This window comes from Vigna unguiculata, chromosome 3 (genome assembly GCF_004118075.2).
Source record: "Vigna unguiculata cultivar IT97K-499-35 chromosome 3, ASM411807v1, whole genome shotgun sequence".
Taxonomy (NCBI): domain Eukaryota; kingdom Viridiplantae; phylum Streptophyta; class Magnoliopsida; order Fabales; family Fabaceae; genus Vigna; species Vigna unguiculata.
This window is the reverse complement of record NC_040281.1, coordinates 64,685,291-64,711,292: the sequence shown is the minus strand read 5'-3', so window position 1 is coordinate 64,711,292 and position 26,002 is coordinate 64,685,291. Positions and strand designations below refer to the sequence as shown.

Genomic DNA, 26,002 nt, shown 5'->3' with positions numbered 1-26,002 from the left:
ATGGTAAGTTCCCCAAATTTTATTTTTAAAGGACCAGAAGGGCATTATTATATTTATACGTGTATAATATACGCATCGCTTAAATGACAGACAAAATAGAAATCCAAATGGTTGCACAACATACTTATGACCACATCGTTATCTAGTTTTTTATTTGCTTTCCCTTTTAATATCAGCAGGCAAAATGCTGCTACATTTGTCAGCAAACACGGAATACAACTCAACGGGCAATATTGTTGAGAGGAAGATTTATCTTGATCTCGTGTTCTATGCTCTTGGCCACTGTGGACTCACTACCTACAACAGTCAAGTAGGTACATCAAATTCTATTTCTATTTTGCGAGACACAAAAGAATAGTAATCTTAATCGCATGCATGCCGTAACCATTTCCAAACATTGATCGAAATAATATGTAAACTGCTAACCTCAAGCGTGCTAAAGACTAATCGCATTCGGCTAGCAACAACCGACGGTTTCTCAGCTTCTCCCATCACAGCTGTCTGTTCTAATTGAAGAGTCTTCACCGGAAGCCTTCAATAAACACATTAAGCACTACTGTGAATTTCCATCAGGCTTTTGTTACTTGCAAACTTCCCCCACTAACACTACTACTCTACTAGAAGCATATTTGAAAATTAAGGAAAACTAAAAGAATAGGAAAAAAAGGTGCAAGGATGGCATCTCACCAAGCCATTCCCTTCATAAAATATGCATTTGCTATAAGAGCACAAAAGCCTTTCCATTGCAGTCTCACTTCATCTGACACCGGAGGTGTAGATGACCATCTAACAATGGTTGGTTGGGGTGTGCACAAGATGGTGATGAATATAATGCTTAACCAGAAAATGCATTCATCAACCTGCATCATACACGTCATTAAGAGTAAGACAACTCAGATCTAGCAGAACATATCAGGTAATGCAAGTGATGCCAATTTAGTTTTGTATTATTAAGAGCTAGCATTTAGTAGTTACTTAGAAAACTAATAAACTAGCAAGCTTAACTAACAACTATCAGTCCTATAATTTCTGTTACCGTTGCTTCTTTCAAAGAGGCTTAACCTGTTTGTTTATATGCAGACAAACCTGTCTCTAAGAATCTGCTAAATATATTGGAGAAAATCAGCTCCTTCTACACGGACACAGCACTACCAATTTACAGTATTCAAAAGGCTAATCCTAAAAAGAAATTCTCCGATAATCATGATTGATGGCTTAGAATTAGCTGGTTATAACTGACCTCCTCTGAGATGATCTTAGATTTCAAGCTGGTGCTTCCACCAAAGCTTTGCATTACATCAATTTCAATCCCAGAGTTCTTCATATCCATAAGTTCTTTCCTCAATCCTTCATCAGTGCATCCGAGCGAATATGCATTTACCCCGGCAGTGATGAACTCCTGAGAGTGAAACCACACAACACAAACTGGTAATTAGAATATAAAGAATTGAAAGAACATGAAAAGGAGGCATGTCAATGGTAATACTTTTAGATTGTCGGTTCCACCACGATCAATGAAGTTCCTGTAACGCCTGAACAAGCTGATGGCTATGTTGCGCGAAGAACGATATTCATCATCAGATGAAACGGAATCCTGTAACCCACACTTGACATGATACCAAAAAAACACAAAACATATCAATCAGCAAGAGCAATGATAATTGATGAATCAACTAAACTACACAAGTCAATGGTCCAGCAAGCATGCTTACGAGCCATTTATGTGTGGCAACATGATGAAACAGATGAAGGCTCTTCTGTAGCTTATCACATTTCCCAGAGAAGGAGGAACTATGAAATAATATATTACTAGAAGGACTGCCAAAAGGTTTAGGATTGCAATTCACCAAATTAACATTGTTATTGATCTTGCATGGGTATGTTTGTTGAGCAGAAGCTGAATCTTGGTATAAATGGCACTTCAGAATAGCTCTAGGAGCATACACCATTAGCATGTTTGAACCATTATATTGATCCCTTCAAAACAACCCAAGAATGAAAAAAGGTTGGTTCAAGAACAATAAAGACAAGAGGAAGAAAATAAGGAAAAGGGGTTTGGAGAGGGAGAGTAATACCTGGTGGAGGGTAAGCATAGACTTCACTGATACACCAAATAGAAATAGAAAATGAGAAGAGAGAATTTAGAAAAGTATCTGCGAAACGGGGCTTCAGCGGAACCACGAATATGATGAATGGTTTCTGGCTACCAACAATCGCTTTCAACTCTTAATATCATAAATCTCCGCGCAACAGACAATACCAACGTTCCGTGTACTGTTTTTCGTTTCTGCTCCCAACATCCACAAGGTTTCATTTAAATTTAGTATCGATTCCAAAAATGTTATCTCATGCTTTTGCCATCACCAAAGGCTCATTTCAGTAATTTGTTTATATATTATTTTCCTGGTCAGCTGATCAGTGCTCAAATAATGTTAAACTAAGATTTTTTTTTTAAAAATAATCAATAGATGCGGTATAAAGTTTTTACACTCTAATTCAACAAAAAAAAAAAAAATCTGAACTCGATGAACTTTAGAGATAACAAGTTTTGGCTCATATAAGAATATGCATTACAACTTCAATTTTTAGTTTTAAACAATGATTAATTGCCACCAACCACCCAATTGCTTTCTTCAAACTTTTGTCATAAACGATAGGTTTACCGAGAAAGAGGTTTCCCTAGGATATACAACATGAATTGATACCTAAATTCAATTAATAAGTCATCGACATTATTCTCCACCCAAAATCTTAAAATAATGAGTTTATGAATTTTTATTCTTATACAGTGTTTTATTTTCTCATTTCTATCCGATCTAGAACTTAGACTTACACTTCAATATGTAACAATGAAAATCTTCTCAAACCACTTCAGTCAGGTTTTGGTTCACTTCTATTTCATGACCAGACCATCTCACCAACTTCATTGCTTTATTATCGCCTTTCCTTTTTAGTGCAAATCGCTATACCATAATTACTCAAAGTTTGTGATCAGATATAAAAATTAGGAGGATAAGAGGATTTTGAAAATAATTTTCTTATTACAAAATAACGTGCTAAACCATTACTCTTTTTTTATTGATGTAAATAATAAAATTAAATCAAACCACAAAGTTGATATTAATTATATTTTTATATATTGAAAATTAGTTTGTGATAATCAATTTGAGGTGGTTGATATCAAAAGCATGATAAGATATTATATATCATATGATAGTTCGAACATATATAAATTTTGAAGATAAAATATTTATATGAATATTGTCTGAAAGTTATAATAGTAGAAGGTATTGTTGGTGAAAAGAGATGGGGAAGGAGTGAGTGTGGTTTGGTAGTGCTTCGACCACTCACTAACGATGTGGTATTATCGACAGAGTATGTTGTTGATTTGAGAAGAGGAACCCCTCACCTCTCTCTCTCACTCTCAGCCACCAACTCCAGCTTTTTTCTTATTCTTTTTTCTTCATTTAAATATATTTATGTATCTTATATTTATGTCCAAGTCCAACAGATAAGCCTCTCTCTTCTTTCATACACACACTTCGCACCTTTTCTCTTCTCTGTTTTCTGCTCAAACCTTTGCTTCATTTTCCTCAACAATTCCACACACATAACAAACCAATCTCTCTCATGTCAGTGCTCTACCTTTCACTTCTCTTTTTCTCTGTTTCATTTTACCACTTCGTTTCATAATAATGTCATGTTGATCCGTATATTTAGTTACTCACTCTCATCATCTGGAAATTGTATTTAGATCTAGAAAGTGTATCCATATCGTCTTTATTTCATTCCGGGTGCATGGTGGGTGATAAACAACCTCGTTTTATTGTTGCCATTATTAGTATTATCTGTTTTATTATACGGTATATGATATGATTGATTCCTCGCAGGGTTTTTCATTTGTCACCGTACACTGATATGTTGTTTCAATTTTTGAGTTCTGCAAAATATCGTGGTTTTAGATTTTCTATGACAATTTTCATGGAATGTGTGGTTTAATTGTTCTATTGGAGTTTTATTTCCTTTTGGGTCGCATCTGGCTTGTTACAATTGGCCTTGGTTTTGTCTCTGACTGCAACGTCATCGAATTTCTTGTTCCAGTTCTGACATTGGGATTTTGGGCAATTTTGGTTGGGGAGAATGACGTACCGTCTTGTGTCATAAAGAGTTATAAATCCCAAATTAGGAATGACATGATTCAATTACAATATCATGAAATCCTGTGACCATTGTCTGAAATAACTTATCTTATTAACCTTTTAAGTGTTTCTTCAGATATCTCTAGCTTAGAGAATGAGGGGGGGATTGTGGCAACTTGGGCAATTGGTCACACGTCGTCTTGCTAATGGAGGCAAGAAGGCTGTTGTTCGTCGATGTTTTGCCTCTGAAGCTGAGCTGAAAAAGACAGTGTTTCATGACTTCCATATTGCTCACGGTGGGAAGATGGTTCCATTTGCTGGATGGAGCATGCCAATCCAATACAAGGACTCAATCATGGACTCAACCATAAACTGTAGGCAGAATGGTAGCCTTTTTGATGTTTCTCATATGTGTGGGCTGAGCCTCAAAGGGAAGGATGCTATTCCATTCCTTGAAAAGCTGGTCATTGCTGATGTTGCTGGGCTTGCCCCTGGAACTGGGACACTCACTGTTTTCACAAATGAAAAGGGAGGGGCAATTGATGATTCAGTAATCACCAAGGTGACGGATGATCACATTTATTTGGTTGTGAATGCTGGCTGCAGGGATAAAGATCTGGCTCATATTGAGGAGCATATGAAGGCATTCAAGGCCAAAGGAGGTGATGTGTCATGGCACATACATGATGAGAGATCTTTACTTGCTCTGCAGGTAATTTCACATGCTCTTCTACGTTGGCACCTGCTACACACACTTTTAACTTGTTTTTCTGCCGTGTGTTACCTATTTGCCTATATCCTGCTGCTTGAGGCTTTCTCCTGTAGAGACATTAAACATTAAACCAATGCTTTAGGAAACTATTTAGTACACTGTCATATCACATGGCATTTGTATCTTTTGTTCTAGTATCGCATATTCTTTTCCCAGTCACAAGATTAAAACTAGGTATAACGATTCACTTGTTCATGTGATTTGTGCTCGTGTTAAAATATTCAAATAAATTGAGGGGCTTTTGAATTAATAGACGGCTCAATTTAGGATTCTTGTTGTCACTGGTGCAGGGTCCTCTTGCTGCCCCCGTTCTTCAACACCTCACAAAAGATGATTTGAGCAAGCTATACTTTGGGGAGTTCCGTGTGTTGGATATAAATGGTTCACAGTGCTTTCTTACCCGAACCGGGTATGCTTTTCTTACCAACATCATCAATCCTTCTTCAAAGTTCATCCGAGTACTAATCAACTTACCTGAGACTCCATCTTGTACTACTTTGACAATCTCGCCTTTTCCTTTCCAAGATACACTAACTTTCTTATTCTGACCGAGTAATCATGATTTTATTTTGCAAGTTTTTTGTTGTTAGTAGAGTTTATCAGGGACACCGTGCTTAATCTAATTGGTTAGACCAAGCATAATGAATAACGCTTCATTCATCGAGACTTTCAGGTATACTGGAGAAGATGGATTTGAGATCTCAGTTCCTTCAGAGCATGGTGTAGATCTTGCGAAGGCAATACTGGAAAAATCTGAAGGGAAGATAAGATTGACAGGATTGGGTGCAAGAGATAGTCTGCGACTTGAAGCTGGATTGTGCTTATATGGGAATGACATGGAACAGCACACTACACCAGTTGAAGCAGGACTGACATGGGCGATAGGGAAGAGAAGGAGAGCAGAAGGTGGTTTTCTAGGAGCTGATGTTATCCTGAAACAGCTTGAAGAAGGTCCTTCCATCAGGCGTGTTGGTTTCATTTCTTCTGGTCCACCTCCCAGAAGCCACAGTGAGATTCACGATGATGGAGGGAAGAACATTGGGGAAATAACCAGTGGTGGATTCAGTCCCTGCCTTCAGAAGAACATAGCCATGGGATATATCAAATCTGGATTGCACAAGGCAGGCACCAAAGTAAAGATTATCATTCGAGGAAAAGCCAATGAAGGAGTCGTTACCAAAATGCCATTTGTACCAACAAAATACTATAAGCCATCCTAATTTATTTCTGTACTTCTACCTCAAACATTTCCTAATCACTTCTTCTTCATGACAAATTTTCCCATAATCCGAGTGTTAAAAGTCAATGTTAATGTCATTGTCTGAAATACAGGCTTTCAATTGCATTCATAATTTCATATCAATTTTTAGATATCTGTGAGTTGAATTTTGTTAGAAATACAAGAAGACTACATTTACAATGAAAATGTTGAAACATGAAATAAAGAAGAAGACCACTATTCTATTACCTTAAAGATTTAGGTTAGAAGTATAGTTAAAATATTATTATTTTATAAATTACTTGTGAAGATAAACTTGATTCTGATTACGCAAAACTCCATTAAAAGCAATGACATTAATTATGAACAAGATGTCAGAAAATATGGTACAAGTGGAAGAGATGAAATTCAATTGGACAATTACAATCATATAATTTGATGCACTTGCTTTGCAAATATATCAAGTTGGGGTAACTATTATTATTCATCTTCAACCAATCCGTATAACAATAATTCTAAATCCAACTAAACATTAGATTAATCCAAAACTACAAACGTTACACCAGGTCAACACGAACAGTAGGATAACTAAATTAACCATTGTGTACAAATTGCAACTCTGTAAAAAAATAAAATTAGATTATCCCTACAGAATCAAAATACTGTTATCCATATGTATACCAAGACACGAAATACTGTCCATTTCTTTTACTCCTATATATACACCATATTATCGTTATAATAAACGTGTTTTTAATAATTAAATTACCTCTAACTTAAATATCATACCACCTTTAATTCAAAACACCTATTTATTTCTTTGTTTCTACCTAAAGCTCACCTTTTATTTTTTTAAATTATTTCTATTTAATTATAACTTTTAAAATTCAATCAATTTTTTTATTAATTTTTTCTATTTAACTATTATGTTTAAAATTCAGGATAATATTAATTATTATTTTATTATGATTAACAATATATTTTAAGATTTGGATTTCGAAGCAAAGATAAAAAAAAGGAAAAATAAAGAAAAAAAAATAAAATAAAAATTCAGTTTATAAGATGAAATTTGTACTTATTTATATATTATGAAATTATGTGATCTCTAGTTAATGTGGAACTTTCAACCAAACGATATCATATTTTTGTATTTAATTTTTATTTTACGTAAAAAGATCTATACAAAAAAAATCATATATAATTAATCATCTTGCAAATAATAATAATAATAATAATAATAAATATTTATTATATAATTGATTATATGGATTATATAGGTTGAATATGAACCTCATTTTCATTCCTATCAGACAATTTAAACAATCCAAATTTTTATCATCATTTTACTCTTCCAGTTTCTTACTTTAATTCTACCATTTTGGCAAAGCATATATAGAAGAACCAAATACTTAAAAGAGTAAGGGAAGTCAACCTTATATCGGAACACCATCTAAACTAAATAAACTATGGAATACTCAAACTTAAGATCACCACAGATTCGACAAGAAGCTGATTTTGTGGCGACTTCTCTCAGCTGCGATGCATTTCTCCCCAACATCAAACTCATAACAATTAATCTTATTGCTTTTAGAAGACAAGATGTGTGTATTAATGTTACTTTATATATGGTTAGGGGCTCATCACAAACCTAACTTCATTTCCAAGTCTTCTCCATTTTCTCTTCTCTCAAACTCTTCCTCTTCCACCTCATCTTATTCTATACATTGTCTCTTCCGACAGTTACAATACAACACTCCGCCGCAATTTCTCTACACTTACTTGCCCATTCAACCCTTTACAACTTCTTCTGTTGGATTTACAAGAACAATAGTGGGATAGGAGTATTTATTCATAATAGTTAACCAAAAGGAAGAGAAAGAGTCAAATGAAATCAAGAGAAGAACATTGATGCTGTTAGGTCTATAAGGAGGGATATTACTGGAGAGATACAACAGCAATGAAACCTGAGTCCAACCACATAAGGCATTGATACCACTCTCAACCCCGTCATTTTTTTTTCTTAACTATCAGGAAGAGATACAACACCAATGAGACCTGAATTCAACCACATAAGGCATTGACACCATTCTCAACCAAAAACCTTAAAACAATGAGTTTATGGATCTTTATTCTTATATAATACTATACTTTTACATTTTTAACCGATGTAGAACTTAGACTCGCGATTAAATTCCTAACCTATATGTCACCGATTCATTTTATTGACTTGGTCTGATCAAGACTTCCGCCCACTCGCATGCCCAGTTGGGCTATCAACATATGGGACTAGTAAAATCACTATTTTATCATACACACAACCAAATAAAAGAATTAGATAATTATATCATACACTAACTTTAAGGCAACTGTTATGATTTTCTTGATTATTATACTATTGCCTTTTATTTCAGGCATTACCTTTTACTTATTCAATTTTCAATACAATGGCCATGACTATCCAAGCTCCTTAATTTTTTTCAAACCAACACAAATGTCTTCTGAAATTATGGTGGTAGGTGAACAGACGCCTTCAACACGGACAATTCATTATTGTTAATTATTTTCTTTTACATGTTCCTACAATTCATTTCTTTCCAAGAATATAACATAAGACCTATTGTTAATTGAAAAAACTTGACAGTTAAGGAAAATGGATGAAGATCTCATTTCAAATCTGGTGTGGCATTGCTATATGTATATTGTTTTGTATATACTGTGCTATGCATATATATATGCGTTCCATATAAAGTTAGAAATTGAATTCCTTAAGCACATGCATAACAATATATCTGCCATCTAATTGAGTTATAAGACAAGGAAATGTGAGAATTAAAGTTCGATTGTCGAGTGTCAATTACATGAAGGTACTTACAAATATATCTACAGATTCTCAACGAATAATGTGTAAGCAATGTCAGAGGACTGTACAAAAGAATAAAGAATCAAAGAATAAAGGTATCTTTTGAGATGAAATGAAATCCCAATTAGAAGAGCTTGCTGGCGAATTCATCTACGGCTATACCTTCCATGCCACAGGAAGCAGATTTTGAGGCAAGGCGTCTCAACTCCGAAACGCTTCTTCCCAACTTGATTGCCACCTTCATTTCAAATACCTCACCGTTTTCTCTTTTCTCACTGTCTTTCTCTTCAAGCGTCTCCCTAATCGTCTCTTCCAAAAGTGTGAAGAATCCACCACAGTTTCTGTACATTTCGAAGACCATGCCCACTTGGCCACCGTGCTCAAATGCATTAACCGCTGAAGCCAAGGAGCCAGCGAGGAGAGGCACTAATGCAGCCAATGAGCCATTCCCCAGAAACGAAGACCCCACTGCTGCTATCCCACTCAGCAAAGGCCCCGCAATTGCAAGACTCTTGCTCACCTTCAACGCTATGTTTCCAAGCCTCTCATACTCCTCACTGTCTTTCTTCTTTATCACTTTCATCACTTCCCTCAACTCCTTTTCAAGCTCTTCACTCCATCCATTCTTACTCCTTTTGCTTTCTTCTGTTCTACTTCTTCTCTGGGATTGAGACGAAGGCCACCAGACCGCAGGTTCATATTTTGCGGGAAACTTGTCAAGCATGGCTCCCAACAAGGGGAGTGGGTAAGCTCTGTCGAGTGCCAGCACCTTCTCCATTGAACTCTTCACATCTTTCTCTGTGGGATTTCCAATTGCGATTAGGGTTTGGATCTGGGTATGAAGCTGTTTAAACAACCTTGTAGCATTGCGCTGCTCCTCGGCGAGTTGTGAGGGCTGGATTTTGTTCATGATGAGTGACATTCCAGTGGCCGCGGAAAACAAGAGAGTGGATGATAGTTTCAAGGCCAAAAGCGGTGCCCCAGCGTCAGCAGTGGTGACTGCAGCAACACCAGCCATGGCTGTGGCAGTGAGAGTGATGATGTTGACGGAGTTAAGAAGAAGAGTATTCCAGTTGTTTCTTTGTTCGCCGATGTTTGCGTGCATTTGAATCCTGTCAGCGACTTCCTCCAGAATTGCGTAGAGTTGAACAGTGGGGTTATTAGATTTGTTGGTGGTGGGAGTGAATAAATGTTGATATATGTGTGTGGTAACGACGTTGTTCTCTAATGGAATTGTGTGTTTGGATCCATTAAGTTGATGAACGCGCAGGGTTGTTGTTGATGGTAGTTTTGGGACGGAATAAGAGGGTGGTGAAGGGTTAGGGAGACGGATAGAAGCGTTGATTTTGGTTAGAGAAGAAGAGAGTAAAGGTGTGGTTTGGAAAGAAGCCATGGATGTGTGTGTTGATGAGAGATGAGAATGAGAATGAAGGATAAGGGTATGGTTGGCGTGTATATTTATAGAGAGATGAAAGGAAGAAGTCAGGAGTAAGAAAAAGTTTGACTAATATAAGATTAGACTTGGCCTTGATGTGATGGCGGACTCTTTCAGCTTTCAGACTTTTCTGACTTCCAGATTTCAGCGCCTTCGCCTTCATGTGAGACACAGTAAAATCACTACAACGCCAGAATCTCAAATTTATTCGGAGTATTTGTTTAATATTTATTTTTGTTTAAATTATTTTTTTAAAAAATCAGTTTTTAGAAATATCTTTCGTATAGATAAAAATATATCATTATTATTTATATTTTGAAATTTATGATTATATTTTGTAAATATTTGATATCCAGTCACATTTTCTTTATAAATACTACGTGCATGTTTGTATGATTTTTTAAATATGTGTAATATTATATTAGTAGGTGATAATATTATAATGTTATTAAGTTAATATATAAATTAAAATTATATTTATTAAAAATAAAGTGAAATATATCAGAACAGATAAAAGAATAACCATTGATAAATAAAGATGAGAAGAATCAGAGACATCCGATTTTATAAAAAATTTATAAAAGTAACAGTTAATTTTTAAAAATTTAATAAATTATTATATTTAAAGGGTAAAATCAGTATTTTGAAAAGTGGACACAAAAAGAGGAATCTCCTTTATATATTGTTATAGATACAATATATCAATAAAATAAAATAATAATCTATAACAATATATAAAAGAAAATCTCTTTTTTGTATCCATATTTCAAAATTTCAATTTTACCTTTTAAAATATAATTATTTATTAAATTTTTTAAAATTGACCGTTATTTTTATTCTTTCTTTTGTGTTCACATTTCAAAATTCCAATTTTACCCTTTAAAATATAATTATTTATTAAATCTTTAAAAATTGACCGTTATTTTTATAAGTTTTTTATAAAATCGTCTATATCTGCTTCTTGTCTTTTTCCCTAATTATCAACGGTTATTCTCTTATCTATAACAATATATAAAGAAAATTCTTTTTTGTGTGTACACATTTCAAAATACCAATTTTATCCTTTAAATATAATAATTTATTAAATTTTTAAAAATTGACCGTTACTTTTACAAGTTTTTTATAAAATTGACTATCTCTGCTTTTTCTCTTCTTTATTTATCAATGGTTATTCTTTCATATGTTCTGATATATTTCACTTTATTTTTTAAAAATATAATTTTAATTTATATATTAACTTAATAATATTACAATATTATTACCTACTAATATAATATTATACATATTTAAAAATTGCATACACACAAGCGCGATAGCGCCTGTGTTTATGGTAGTCTTTTCTAATATATTTCATTTTACTTTTAATAAATATAATTTTATTTTATATATTAACTGAATAACATTACAATATCATCACCTACTAATATAATATCATGCATATGTAAAAAATGCGTACATACAGGCACGACAACGCCTATGTTTATGCTAGTATAATATAATTTTGATATCTTTTATATTTTAATAACTTCTAAAAATTTCAAAAGTGATATTAAATATTATTCTTATAGGTCTCGTAGAAAAAGAGAAAAGTTTGCAAAAAATCACTATGGAAAAGTTATCCATTCGATCAGATATAAATTGTAAACAATCAAAAATCATGGAGAACAAATATAAAGAAGACTATGTAAAAATACAAAAAGTTAGACATCTGGTTGACTCTTTTATTAGAGTTATTTTTTCATAATTTTATTAGATCTTGAGATTTAAACTTTGTCACCACATTCTTATAATTTTTATGATTTTGAATTTTGAGTTCAAACTTTATTATCGTATAATTCAAATTTTAAATTTAGAAATATGTATCTTAATTTTAGGATAAAAAATGAAATTAAAATCATCAGTGAAATTTATATCCTTAAAATGTTTTAAAAATATTATAATTTTCACTTTATAATTATACATTTGTGTCTACGTTATCAAAATTCTATTTTAAATTATTGGCTAAACTTTTCCTAAAGGAAAGAAATATGTGACGATTGTTTAAAATTATTAAAAAATTCATTAAAAAAGTTTTAACTTTTTATAGTATTTTGGGATTTCAAATTTGAAATTCAAACTTTAATATCATATTTTTATCATGTTTGCCATTTTAAATTTCAAATTCAAAGTTTGTATCATATATTTCAAATTTTAAATTTTGTGTGTACTGTTGACAATAGAAATCTTAATTTTTAAGAAATTAATATTTCGTTATTTATTTTTGTAACGTGTAAATTTCAAATTATAGCATATTTGTTTAAAATTGTAACGTTGTTTTTTTCTATTTAGTTGTAAGAAAGAGGACTATGAATATTTTTTTTCAAAAAAACACAAAATAGCCTAAATATCTCGATATATCAACAATTTCAATAAAAGATTTTATATATATATATATATATATTTATATATATTTATTTCGTATAGATAAAAATATATAATTACTGTTTATATTTAGAAAATTATGATTATATATTGTTAATATTTGATATTCGATCACATTTTGTTCTATATGTGTACAATATCAATAAAATAAAATAATAATATCCTTTATACAATATATCTTTGTTATCTTTTATATTTTATAACTTCTAAAATTCTCAAAAGTGATATCAAATATGATTCTTACCAGACATGTAAAAAAGAAGAAAAGTTGATAGAAATCATTATTGCACTCTTCTAAAGCAAAGGTTACAGTGCCATGCTAACAATGCAAACTTATTAGGAAGAGTTAGATTTATGAAAAGTTGTGAAGGAAAATGATATTATCGATGATGGGTTGAGAATTCCTGAAAGAAATTTGTAACAAATAATAATTATACTCGAATATATATATATATATATATATATATATATATATTTTTTTTTTTTTTAGAGTATAGCACAATCATATGTACAGGATCTTAAATACCAATTTTGTTTGTCTGTTGGGGACCACTATCCATTTTATAATAACTATAGTCACATTCCAAAATTTAATAATTTTAATTTGACTCCTCGTCAAATCATAATATTATTTTAGGTATCTAAATAACCTTTCATAATCATAATATTATTTTAGGTATCTAAATAACCTTTCATCAAACATTGTATATTTTGGACGATAAAAAAAGTTATAAAACTTTAATTAAATTTTTGAAGTAAAATTATTTTGTGTACATACATGATTGATTTAATTTTTATTTTTTAGTATTTATTTAAAAAAAATATGAATACCCAAACTAAATCTCAAAACAAAAACTCAATATTTTAATAAAATTAACAACTTTTAAATGATTAGTTCAATCAATAATTAGATTATGATTTTATTATCTATAACAAATAGAGATATACCTATAATGTAAAAAAATTACATACAAGACGAAAACATATTGCTTCTAACAAAAAAAAAAGGATAGAAAATGAACAAATTGTTCGGTCCAAAAATATTTCTTAACTCCTTAATTTTACTTTAGTGCAATTTGATTTTGAAAATGACGACAAATTAAGAGTGAAAATTGAGATATAAAGAAGATGTGAGAAAGAGAGGTATGGAAAATGAAGAAACCAAATAAAGGAGAACAAAAAATAACAGAAGAGAAGAGGAAGAGAACACAGTTTTCAAATCCTAAACAACTTTTCCAAACTAAATTAATAGAATAATAAAAAATTTTAAAAATTTTAAAATATATATAAATTAAAAAAAGGGAGCCGTGGCTTCCCTTGGTCGTTTAAAATGATCGCACCTGATGCAAACTTCATCTTGCAAACCGATTTTGTGGAGTTGAATTAGACTTAAAGTCCACTTCCTAACAAATATAAAATAAATTCATTAAAACATTTTTTTTTCTTTTTAGTGTCTTAAGTTTTGAAACAAATTTGACATTCCCATAATATATTCTCTCATATTTCCTTTGTCTTATGGAAATCAAACTTTGAAGAAAAACACATGTTTTCGTCTTATCGTCTTTTGCTTATTAAAGATTTTTAATTTAAGTAAGAAAATCTTTAGCACTTGTTATCTTCTCATAGGTATAATACCTCTATAAACTTCATTGAAATACATGCACAATTTTTGTGACTTGTAGCTTCTTGTCTTCACATAACTACACACATCTATAAATATTTTGAACCCTCTTATGGTTAATAAATTTCTCTTTAAATTTTCTTCTTTATGAAACTCATATTAGGTATTATTATATATTTTGACATCTCAGTTATGTTGACACCATAAAAAATATTTATCATTTGTAATAAAAATTTATTAAACAAACAAAAAAACATGAAAGATCAACTAAACCTATGTAAAACAGATGAAATAACTTTCTAAAAAGCCAATACAAATCTAAATATGAAAAGAAATGCCAAGAAAACCTATACAAAACTAAGAAAAAAAATAATTATAAAAAAAATTAAGTTTACTACCTTCAACATTTTTCGTCTTGAATGAACATCAAGAATAAACTCGGTAACTTTTTGTTTATTAGTACTTAACTCTTGATTTCTTTATCTCAACACTTTTTTCAAATTACTTGTTTATCTTTGTCTACGAAATTATCAAAACATTCTCCTTGATCAATATCTATTTTTGATGAAATTTTTTGCCAATAAAAAATATAAATAGAAAGAAACAAAGTGCTAAATTAAATTATTCAAGAGATAATTTTATATTTCTCTTCTACCTCTTTTATGTTGGATTTCCAAACAATAAGATAGGTACATGTATGGTGCTAAGATTCAAAAGTATAATAACTAATTAATTGTAAAATAACTTCAATATCTTAATTTATATAAGAAAGTTGAAATTATATATCAATTAGTTCAACAACCTTTTAGTTTGATAAGAAATATAGACAGTCTTCATGGATGTGTTTAATATAAATATAGACATAGATGCATTTTAAGACATAGAATACTGAAATACTAGAGACACTACGACCTAACAGTTAAATGAGAAGCTCAAGTCAGTGTTTTTCTTTTTTATACCTCCTGATAAAGACAATAAACATTTAATTAAATACACCTGAAACGAATTATTGAAAACCATTAAATAAAAAATACTTGACTTTATGTTCTAGTGAGATTGAATTCTCATATTGATGGCATTGTTGGTGGCTTTACTGCGTCTCACATTCAAGGCAAAGCCGTTGAAATTTCCAACTCACCAAAATCTCAGAGCTGAAAGAGTCCGCCATCACACCAAGGCCAAGTCTAAGCCTCTCTCTCTCTCTCTCTCTCTCTCTCTCTCTCTCTATATATATATATATATATATATATATATAGTCAAAGTTTTCCTTATTCGTGACTTCTTCCCTTGGATCTCTCTGTATATATACACGCCAACCCAAACCCAACCCTACTCCTATCTCTCAATCTTATTCTCATTCTCATCTCCAAAATTTCCAAACTCAATCTCATCAACACACACATCCATGGCTTCTTTACAAACCACACCTTTACTCTCTTCTTCTCTAACCAAAATCAACGCTTCTATCCGTCTCCCTAATCCTTCACCACTCTCTTCTTCCCTACCAAAACTACCATCAACAACAACTCTGACCATTCATCAACTTAATGGATCCAAACACACTATTCCATTAGAGAACAACGTCGTTACCACACACATATATCAACATTTATTCACTCCCACCACCAACAAATCTAATAACTCCACTGTTCAACTCTACGCAATTCTGGAGGAAGTCGCTGACAGGATTCAAATGCACGCAAACATCGGCGAACAAAGAAACAACTGGAATACTCTTCTTCTTAACTCCGTCAACATCATCACTCTAACTGCCACAGCCATGGCTGGTGTTGCTGCAGTCACCACTGCTGACGCCGGGGCTCCGCTTTTGGCCTTGAAACTATCATCCACTCTCTTGTTTTCTGCGGCCACTGGAATGTCACTCATCATGAACAAAATTCAGCCCTCTCAGCTCGCCGAGGAGCAGCGCAATGCTACAAGGTTGTTTAAACAGCTTCATACCCAGATCCAAACCCTAATCGCAATTGGAAATCCCACAGAGAAAGATGTGAAGAGTTCAATGGAGAAGGTGTTGGCACTCGACAGAGCTTACCCACTTCCCTTGTTGGGAGCCATGCTTGAAAAGTTTCCCGCAAAATATGAACCAGCGGTCTGGTGGCCTTCGTCTCAGTCCCAGAGAAGAAGTAAAACACAAGAAAGCAAAAGGGGTAACAATGGATGGAGTGAAGAGCTTGAAAAGGAGTTGAGGGAAGTGATGAAAGTGATAAAGAAGAAAGACAGTGAGGATTATGAGAGGCTTGGAAACATAGCGTTGAAGGTGAGCAAGAGTCTTGCAATTGCGGGGCCTTTACTGAGTGGGATAGCAGCAGTGGGGTCTTCGTTTCTGGGGAATGGCTCATTGGCTGCATTAGTGCCTCTCCTCGCTGGCTCGTTGGCTTCAGCAGTTAATGCATTTGAGCACGGTGGCCAAGTGGGCATGGTCTTCGAAATGTACAGAAACTGTGGTGGATTCTTCACGCTTTTGGAAGAGACGATCAAGGAGACGCTTGAAGAGAAAGACAGTGAAAAAAGAGAAAACGGTGAGGTATTTGAAATGAAGGTGGCAATCAAGTTGGGGAGAAGCGTTTCGGAGTTGAGACGCCTTGCCTCAAAATCTGCCTCCTGTGGAATGGAAGGAATAGCCGTAGATGAATTCGCGAGCAAGCTCTTCTAATTGGGATTTCATTTCATCTCGAACGATACATTTATTCTTTGATTCTTTATTCTTTTGTACAGTCCTCTGACATATATTTTGTACACTGGCGACAACGTGTTTGTATATATTCTTTTGTTCTTATATTAATTAAACTTTTGTCTATTAAATGGTGCAAATGTTTATTTTAACTTGAAAGATTGGTTTTTATGGAGATAACTCTGATAAAAATAGCCACATCGAAGGAACTGTAATTTGATGAATATGGTGCATTGCAATAAACATAACGTTACTGCTGCTGACATAGGTGGTTGGAAGACATTACTCGACAGGAGTTGAGAATAAATCCAAACCTCAAGCGAAGCAACTCAGACCGATGTTTTAGAAAGAAAACTTACATCTAAGGTCATATATTCTATTGGAGGCAATTGGCTAGATGTGCTGTGTAGACTAAGTTAGTATGTAAGTTATTTTAAAACCAAATCAAATTAAATGAAATTGTTCAACATAAGTTGCATTCCAAGAATTAAGATATACAATGTACAACTTTCCCATAAAATGTCACTAAAGAAACAAATTCAGGATTGTATTAGCACTTTAGTCTTGCAGATGCATTTTTTTTTTTCATAAGAGTTAAATATGATTTTTGTCTTTAAATATTTATGCTAATATAGAATTAGTCTATATTTCAAATTTTGCTACCATACCAAATTTAAAAATTAATAGATATATTATCCTAATTACTCACTTGCATTAAATTATTTTAACATGTTAAACAATATTTTAGATTGATATTTGAACACGGGTGGCAAAATAGGCCAACCCAACCCATTTTAGCCAGGTTCGTCATTGGCTTGTCAAAAACAAGTCGATTCAACCGTCAAACAAAACTAGGCCGGTAATGGTAACATGTCCAGCATAGGATGGGTTGATGGGTTTGGTCGGGCTGGCCCATCACTTTTTCTTTTTAATTTGTTTTCAATGTTTTAAAATTATTTATTTTTAAAATTTATTTATATATACATATATAAATGAATATTAAAAGCTTATTTAATTCTATAAAATAGTTTTTAAGTTTTTAATTGATTAGTTAATGTTTTTAATTAGATAAGTTTATTACATTTACATGTTAAATTATCCTATTATAACTAATAATTGTAATTTAATTTGTTAGTGTTATTAATTTAAATTACAATATTGTTATATATTTACATCTTTAAAAAATATAATAGAGAAGTGTTAATCTTGTAAATTATTTTTATTTTAATTTTTAATTTATAAAAAATGGGCCAAGCGGTCAGTTCAGGCTAGCTCGCATTTTGGTCTGTTAAATTGAAGAGTTGGGCAGGCTGGGCCAAACGAAGTGAACCGAACAAACTATCATGTTAAAATTTTGAACCCAACCTAGTCAATTTTGGCCGGCCTATCGGATCAACATATTTTGTCGTCCCTATATTTAAATTGTTTATACTATTTGACACGTTACGGTTCAAATACAATTTTATTTGTCTAATTTAAAGTTATTTTTTTCATTTATATTAAAGTTTATGCGAAGAGAGCATGACATCAATTCAATTAGAATTGAAGCTAAAACTGTATCTAAATAATATAAGTTCAATATTATGTGATTAAAGTTGAAATCATGATGGAAAGAAACAACTTCTGTTTTGAAATAAACACGTTTGAATAATTTGGTGGGAACTATTAATATTTTATTAAGAAATGCTTTATCTTTTAAAATCACCTTCAGGGGATTATACAATTGAGGGACATGATGCACAATAATTAATGAAAGAGATTATAAAATAATTAATTCAAGTAAATTGTAAATGTGAAGTTTGCAATAAGATAACATAACTATTCATTGAGGGACTGAATTCCATGTTAAGTGTATCCGACACAAAAAAGACATAAAAAAATTAAAAATTAAGAAATCAATTATACAAAAGCAAAATTAGTTGAAACTCTTACCAAACTTTTACTACTAATTCAATCTTATAATTCTAATTCAAGTAAATGAGTATTACGTTTTGGAGGAATATGTACCATTTATATTTTATTATAAGTAAGAGTTTAAACCAGAAATATGAGTTAGGAAGTAAAAGAAATGAATTAGAAAGTAATATAGAATATGAATAATGATGTCGACCTTTAAAAGTTATTATACCAGTAAAACTCTGGTTCATGTCTGGTAATACTGCAATAATTCAAGAGAAAAAGAATATTCGACCTTTCAAGTCTTTTAAGAGAAAAAAAAATCAATTATTCATAAAAATAGGAATGAAAAACTCTAGGAGGAAGATGAGTCATTTTAGGCATCTAATTTTCTATACTTTAAAGTAAATAATTGAGTGAAAATTAGAATTAGTTTCTATTTAAAATTTTGAATTAATTTAGTCTTCTATATTTAAAAATATGTGATTTTATTCCTTTTAACCAAATTTTGTTAAATATATTTGACTATTCAAACATGTTTCGTGATAGTATTTGAGTTATTTACACCGTTTGATACATTTTCGTTTTAATGTTAGTTGAAAAACACATTTAAAACGTCAAATGAACTTAACAAAAATTTGATTAAAAATAATAAATTCACATATTTTTAAAATTTGGAAACAGATCAAAATTTTGAAGAGAAATTAATTTTAATTTTTATCTTTAAGAAACACAAACATATTTAACCCATAAAATAAAATTTTAAGTTTTATAGGCACGAATGCCTCATTGGTCCACGAATCTAATTTGTTGGATTAATGAAAATGATGGCCTACAAAATTGTTTCTTTGCATTGTTTGAAAATATACAGAAGAGTTTGGATATATTATTATCCAAGATCTGATATTGAATGGTCCAGTTTAGAATTCTGTATAAACTTTCGACCAGAACAATTACTGGAAGATATTAATATCCCAAATATTTATTAAAAATATTTCATTAATATTAGTCAAAAGGCTTGACAAAATTCGTGCGAGAATCTATTTTGTAGGCTGAAGAGAAGTTGGCAATCGGATGTGGTCAAATACTTATTTTGAATCATACAAATCAAAGTTTAGGGTATTGAAAATACTTCTATTGACCAGCACTAGTACACTATAATTGGTTATAACTTTTGCAAATGTCCATACCATCCACCACACACACGATTTTTTGTGACCATCTGTGACTTTTTTTTTTTTTATCAACAAAGAATAAAATAATCAAATAGAACACTTTAGGAGTGTTCTAATCCGTATACAGAAGGATGTACAACTTGTATATATAGAAAAAGCTTAGGTTCATAGCCTCATCAAAATAGAAAACTCCATACAAGCCAATGAACACAATCAACATCACAGAGGCAAAATACGTAAGAAAACTCTAGATGCTACTATATGATTCACATATCAAGGGCCAATGTGTGAATACACCACAAAACTATTCACACCTATGTTTCCAAATAACAATATACTTTGCATTGTAAATCAGACTTCTCACATCCTTTAATCAATATTTCAATATGTCCCCTATCTCGTAGGAAGAGAAGGTCACTAGCACACTAGTATCTCTGTGATCTTATTGTAATAGTAAACAACTTTTGTTTCCTCCATCTTCTAATTCATCAATCACATGTAACCACACCTGTAAATAGAATAGAAAACCTGGATTATAGGTATTAAAATCAATCCTCCCTTCCACACATTCCTTACATGTTTCAAGCCAGGGAAGTACTTCTTAATCTACGTAGTCATGTATAGCTGTGAATGAATATGATATAGATCTTATACAATTTGAACAACTTATCCTGAACACTAAATTGTTCCTGTGTTTCCATATACTCAATATGATAGTCATCCACACCCCTTTCCAGATTATATTCCTTTTGTAGTTAAGCTCAATTAAGTGAAACTGTTGAAAGTTTTCTTGAGCCTGGTTGTGTTGTACACTCAAAACCCCTACCCATCTATTGCACAAGTTTCACACTTTGTTGACAACTTTACAACTAAAGAACAAATGACTTATGCTTTCTTCTTGATCCTCACACAGGCCACAATCATAATTGTTCAGTAAAACTCCTCTAAGCTTGAGATTGACCTTTGTAGGTACACCATTTGACATGACACGCCATGCTAAATGAAGTGCAGATGGAGTAGACTATCAAAGACTACTGATTGTTCTCCAATTAGACTACTTTGCATCTTTGCATATGCCAATTTAACTGTGTATACCTTATCATGTCCATCCACCCATTCCCACGTATCTTGGTGGCTTCTATCTAGATTTATCCTTTCTATATCTTGCATAAAAAGTTGGATTTGAGACTTTTCCCATTTGAACCATTGTCTCCTCCAACACAAATTCCATTCCCATTTATCTTCTTTCTTTCTCACCTACTTTTTTATTTTCTTCACATAAATTAAACATTTATATAGTATAAATAAATATAGATTAACAATGTTCTTTTATTACATATAAATACAATTATTAAATTAATTATTTTACACATTTTTTTAAACAATTATTAAATATCAATATCTAAGAAATGGTGTATGAATGTTAAATTATTTAATTAGAAAAAACATATTTAAGAAGACATTTGACAGGAATCAAGGTTGGATTATCTCATATGTTTATTTAATCAAGGTTTGGACTAAACATAAAGTAATAATACTTCAAATGCTACTTCTAACTAATATTTAATTAAGCTACAAAGTCTTTTCTTTCAAAAAGATAAAATAAAAACTTTTTTGATTAAGACAAAATAACTATTTAATAACAAAGACACATGGAAATGTAAGAAATGGTTAAAGACTACTGAAGTATACATAAATATAATGAAAAGAATTGAAGAATTACACATCGAAATGAAAATTCACTCTGCAGAATGAAGTATAGCATAGTTTACTTGCAATTTCTATTTTTAAATACATCATTTCTTTTACAATATTATAAATCCATAGACTCCTTTTCCAATCTTATTATTTCGTGTTTTTAAAGTCTTTAAAAGCTAAGTTACAAAATCCTAGTAAAGTTTTGGATTTAACGAATATTATACCTACAACTATAACGGTATTAAGATGATAAATAGATTCGTTTTTGTGAATATTATTTGAATCTATTCTTGTTTTAATATAGAGTATATTTGTTTTCATACAAATTTGAATTAAGATGAATAGAAAATTTATAATTAAATGTAAAATTTAAAAAATAAAATATGTACACAGAAGAAATTTTGAACATAACAGTTAAAGAGACAAGAAATTTTAAAAGAATAATTAATTTTAAAAAAATAATTAATTTTAAAAATAATAATTAAGGATAAAACCAGAATATTAAAATATGGACACAAAAGAGAATATCCTCTTTATATATTGTTATAGATGAATATGTTATGAGTAATATCCAAGTTTTTAATTAGGCATGAAAATGAGTATATGTATGTACATATCCGCTCCGCTCAATACCTATCCCTCTCTTCATTCCATCATTATTTAAATTACTTGTTTTAACTGCTATTTTTTATTTATCTATATTTATAAAATCTAATAACATTTCGAAGGTACTTTCTTTCTTATCACAATCTTTACATTTTTTTTAGTTATGTTTAAATGGTGTACAATCAATTTTAGTTAATTAAATAGCTTTTAGGTCCTACATTCTATTATCTCTCCCACTTTTAGTATTTTTATTAATTGTTTATCCTGTAAGTCATTCATTTGTTAGTTAATAAATAGACTTAAATACCTTTTTGGTCCTCATTTTCGTAGTGTTTGTTGCGGATGGTCCTCATTTTGATAGAATGTTTAAAATGGTCCTCATTTTTACCGAATGTTTAAAATGGTCCTCATTTTCGCAATTCGTGTTTTATTTGGTCCTTTTCTGTAATGCCGTCTAAATCATTAACGGAGCATTGTACAGGTGACACTGTTTGTATTAGGGTGTGTTACGTGTACTGTACAGGTGTGGCAATTAGATATTTGGGGAGAAATAAGTGAGCTAGGGTTTTGGTAAGGAATGTTTGGGCAGTTGGTGAGTTTTGACAATCTTGTTCCTCCATTCCCGATTGATGTTGCTGCAATCTTCTTCTTCTTCCTGCAATCCCATTATATAAGTATGTTACGGTCCCAATCTTCTTCCTCTACCTCTGGTTGTAATCGTTGGAGGCAACCGTGTTGTATCACTTCGTGCACTGTTGGTGGTTCAACGAGAAATGGATAAGTACATAGTGAATGTGGATGCTCAACATTGCAGCTGTAGGAAATGGCTTCTGACTGCTATCCTTTGCTGCCAGCCATGCTATTGCAGCAATGAATTTCATCAATGTCAATGCTGAGGACTTCATACCAATCTGCTTCAGGAGATCCATTTATGAAAAAATATATCAATTCATTATCTTTTCAGTCAATGGTGAACTCTTATGAGAAAGAACTCCCTACCCTGACGTCCATCCACCACACAAGAGGATCTTACCAGGAAGACCCAAGAAAAAAAGAAGGTTGGAAGAGTGGGAGTTGAGAAAGGATAACACACAAATCAGCAAAGGAGGTCATAGAAAAAACTGTAGCATATGCCGTCAGATTGGACATAACAAGAACAATTGCCCAGATAAGCCTATGGATGAGCAGACTGCAACACCTACTGAGACTGCACCAAATGTCCAAATTGTTGAGAATGCACCAACTACTGAGAATGCACCAACTGCGGAAACTCAAACAACTCAACCACCAAGGAATGAAGTGGAGAGTCAAGCAACATCACTACCAACACCAGAAGAACCATCTCAGCAGTTTAGGATGAGGCCATGATAGCAGCTACAAATGTCTTAGTTATTTTTTGAAATTTTTGATGTAGAATTCATTATTGATGTACTGCATTTTGACTTTCCTTAAACTTCGTTCAATTTCACTTTTGCCAAACATTGATGTAGTGCATTTTGATGGGGATGAATTAATGTTATGAATTTAACTTCTTCCAGACTTAGATCAATTTAATTTTTCCCAAGCTTAGATCAATATCACTTACTTCAATGCTCAGATTAAGATGCCATTTTAACATGTTGGGACTAATATCAACATAATCCAACTAATTCATTTCTTCATTTAACAATAGTACAAAGATTGAACTTTAAAAGATTACACACAATAACAGTACGAATAATAGAATAACAACACAAGTGAACCCTATTACTAATTGCAGCCTCTTCTAACCTTCAATGACTTCTCCAAATCATTAATCTGCCTCATTTGTGTCATGATAATGACATCCTTTTCAAACCAAAAATTAAAACCAATTATTATTAACACAAAATAAAAACAGATTGTACCCAAAATTTTCTACCAATATTCTTTGGAGTTATTGTCATCCTCAAAGCTGTCATCTCTCTGCAACTACAAATCGGGGTTAATCCATTTCTCGTTGAACCATCAACAGTGCACGAAGTGATACAACACGGTTGTCTCCAACTATTATAACCAGAGGTAAAGGAAGAAGATTGAGACTGTAACATACCTATATAATGGGATTGCAGGAAGAAGAAGATTGTAGCAATACCAATTGAGAATGGAGGAACAAGATTGCCAACACTCACCAACTGTCCAGACATTCCTTACCAAAACTCTAGCTCATTTATTTATCCCCAAATATCTAATTACCACACCTGTACAGTACACGTAACACATCCTAATACAAACTGTTCCACCTGTACAATGTTCCGTTAATGATTTAAACGGCGTTACAGAAAAAGACCAAATAAAACACGAATTGCGAAAATGAGGACCATTTTAAACATTCGGTAAAAATGAGGACTATTTTAAACATTCTGTCAAAATGAGGAAAAATGAGGACCATCCGCAACAAATACTACGAAAATGAGGACCAAAAAGGTATTTAAGCCTTAATAAATATATAAAAACATATCTTCTTTATTCTCTTTGTTCTTTAATTTTTATTTCATTGTTAAGAATTTTTTATTTCATAAAAATAATTTTCATTATCTCTCAACAATATGATCAGTTCAATATATAGAAAGTTTTCTCAACTCTCCAAAATACTATGCATGAATAGATATGTCAAAGTGAGTCGAAATCTGGGAGCTAACCTGACTCACTACAAATTCGAGCCGGACAGGATTGGAAAATTTTTTTTTTTACTGACTACGAATCAAAACGGATTCAACTCATTTAACCCATGGATTATACGAGTTTTAGTCGGGTTATGTGAATTGACCCACCAACCCACCTAAATTTTAAAAATTCTTAATTTGAATTTAAATAACAAATAAAACTAATTCACTTAACCCAACAACCCTTAATAGATTGAACTCGATTGTAAAATTTCTAACTCATCATAAGTTGAATTGGACTAACTCATTTTTAATTCAATCCGTAGTAAATCAATATGAGCTTTCAGATCCTCACACTTAGGCGTGAAGATATGACCAGAGAGAAACACTACCCTATAAAAATTACAATTAAAACACAGTTAATTGAGTTGCTTATGCAGTACCTTTTATTTTCCCACGGTTCCTGATCAAGACAATAAAAATTTAATTAGAGACACTTGCAACTAACAGTTGAGAAAGATTAATTAAAAATTACAAATAAATTGACTTGCGACCAAGTGAATTAAATATAACATATTGTTTGATTTGACATTCTAACATTGATGGCGTTGTTGGTGGCTTTAATGCGTCTGGCATTGAAGGTTAAGATGTTGAAATTTCGAACTCACCAAAATCTGAGGCTGAAAGAGTCCGCCATCACACCAAGGCCAAGTCTAATCTTATGCCGTTTTGTCCCTTATTTTGGTCAACGTTTTCCTTATACGTGACTTCTTCCTTTGAATATGTCTCTCTCTCACTCCCTCTATATATATACACGCCAACCCTACACCTATCTCTCATTCTC

At 31.9% G+C, this 26,002-nt stretch overlaps 3 protein-coding genes and 1 pseudogene across 3 annotated transcripts; 2 read left to right on the top strand and 2 right to left on the bottom strand.

Moving 5' to 3' along the window:
* Positions 1 to 17: 17 nt before the first annotated feature.
* LOC114178013 lies at positions 18 to 2,347 on the bottom strand. Its single transcript, XM_028063675.1, has 7 exons — positions 2,076 to 2,347; positions 1,713 to 1,977; positions 1,487 to 1,606; positions 1,241 to 1,399; positions 688 to 860; positions 427 to 532; positions 18 to 297 (listed from the first exon to the last, which is right to left on the bottom strand). The coding sequence occupies exons 2-7, from the start codon at positions 1,953 to 1,955 to the stop codon at positions 268 to 270; spliced, it is 831 nt and encodes a 276-aa protein (XP_027919476.1). The 5' UTR covers positions 1,956 to 1,977; positions 2,076 to 2,347; the 3' UTR covers positions 18 to 267.
* A 1,028-nt stretch (positions 2,348 to 3,375) lies between these two features.
* Positions 3,376 to 6,282, top strand: LOC114178290 (aminomethyltransferase, mitochondrial). The gene is made up of 4 exons (XM_028064111.1): positions 3,376 to 3,632; positions 4,276 to 4,851; positions 5,202 to 5,320; positions 5,585 to 6,282. The coding sequence occupies exons 2-4, from the start codon at positions 4,294 to 4,296 to the stop codon at positions 6,129 to 6,131; spliced, it is 1,224 nt and encodes a 407-aa protein (XP_027919912.1). The 5' UTR covers positions 3,376 to 3,632; positions 4,276 to 4,293; the 3' UTR covers positions 6,132 to 6,282.
* Positions 6,283 to 8,951: 2,669 nt separating this feature from the next.
* Positions 8,952 to 10,412, bottom strand: LOC114176996 (probable F-box protein At4g22030). The gene has a single exon (XM_028062204.1). The coding sequence runs from the start codon at positions 10,381 to 10,383 to the stop codon at positions 9,115 to 9,117; it is 1,269 nt and encodes a 422-aa protein (XP_027918005.1). The 5' UTR covers positions 10,384 to 10,412; the 3' UTR covers positions 8,952 to 9,114.
* Positions 10,413 to 15,790: 5,378 nt separating this feature from the next.
* On the top strand, positions 15,791 to 17,282 carry LOC114179304 (annotated as a pseudogene).
* The last annotated feature ends 8,720 nt before the right edge of the window (positions 17,283 to 26,002 follow it).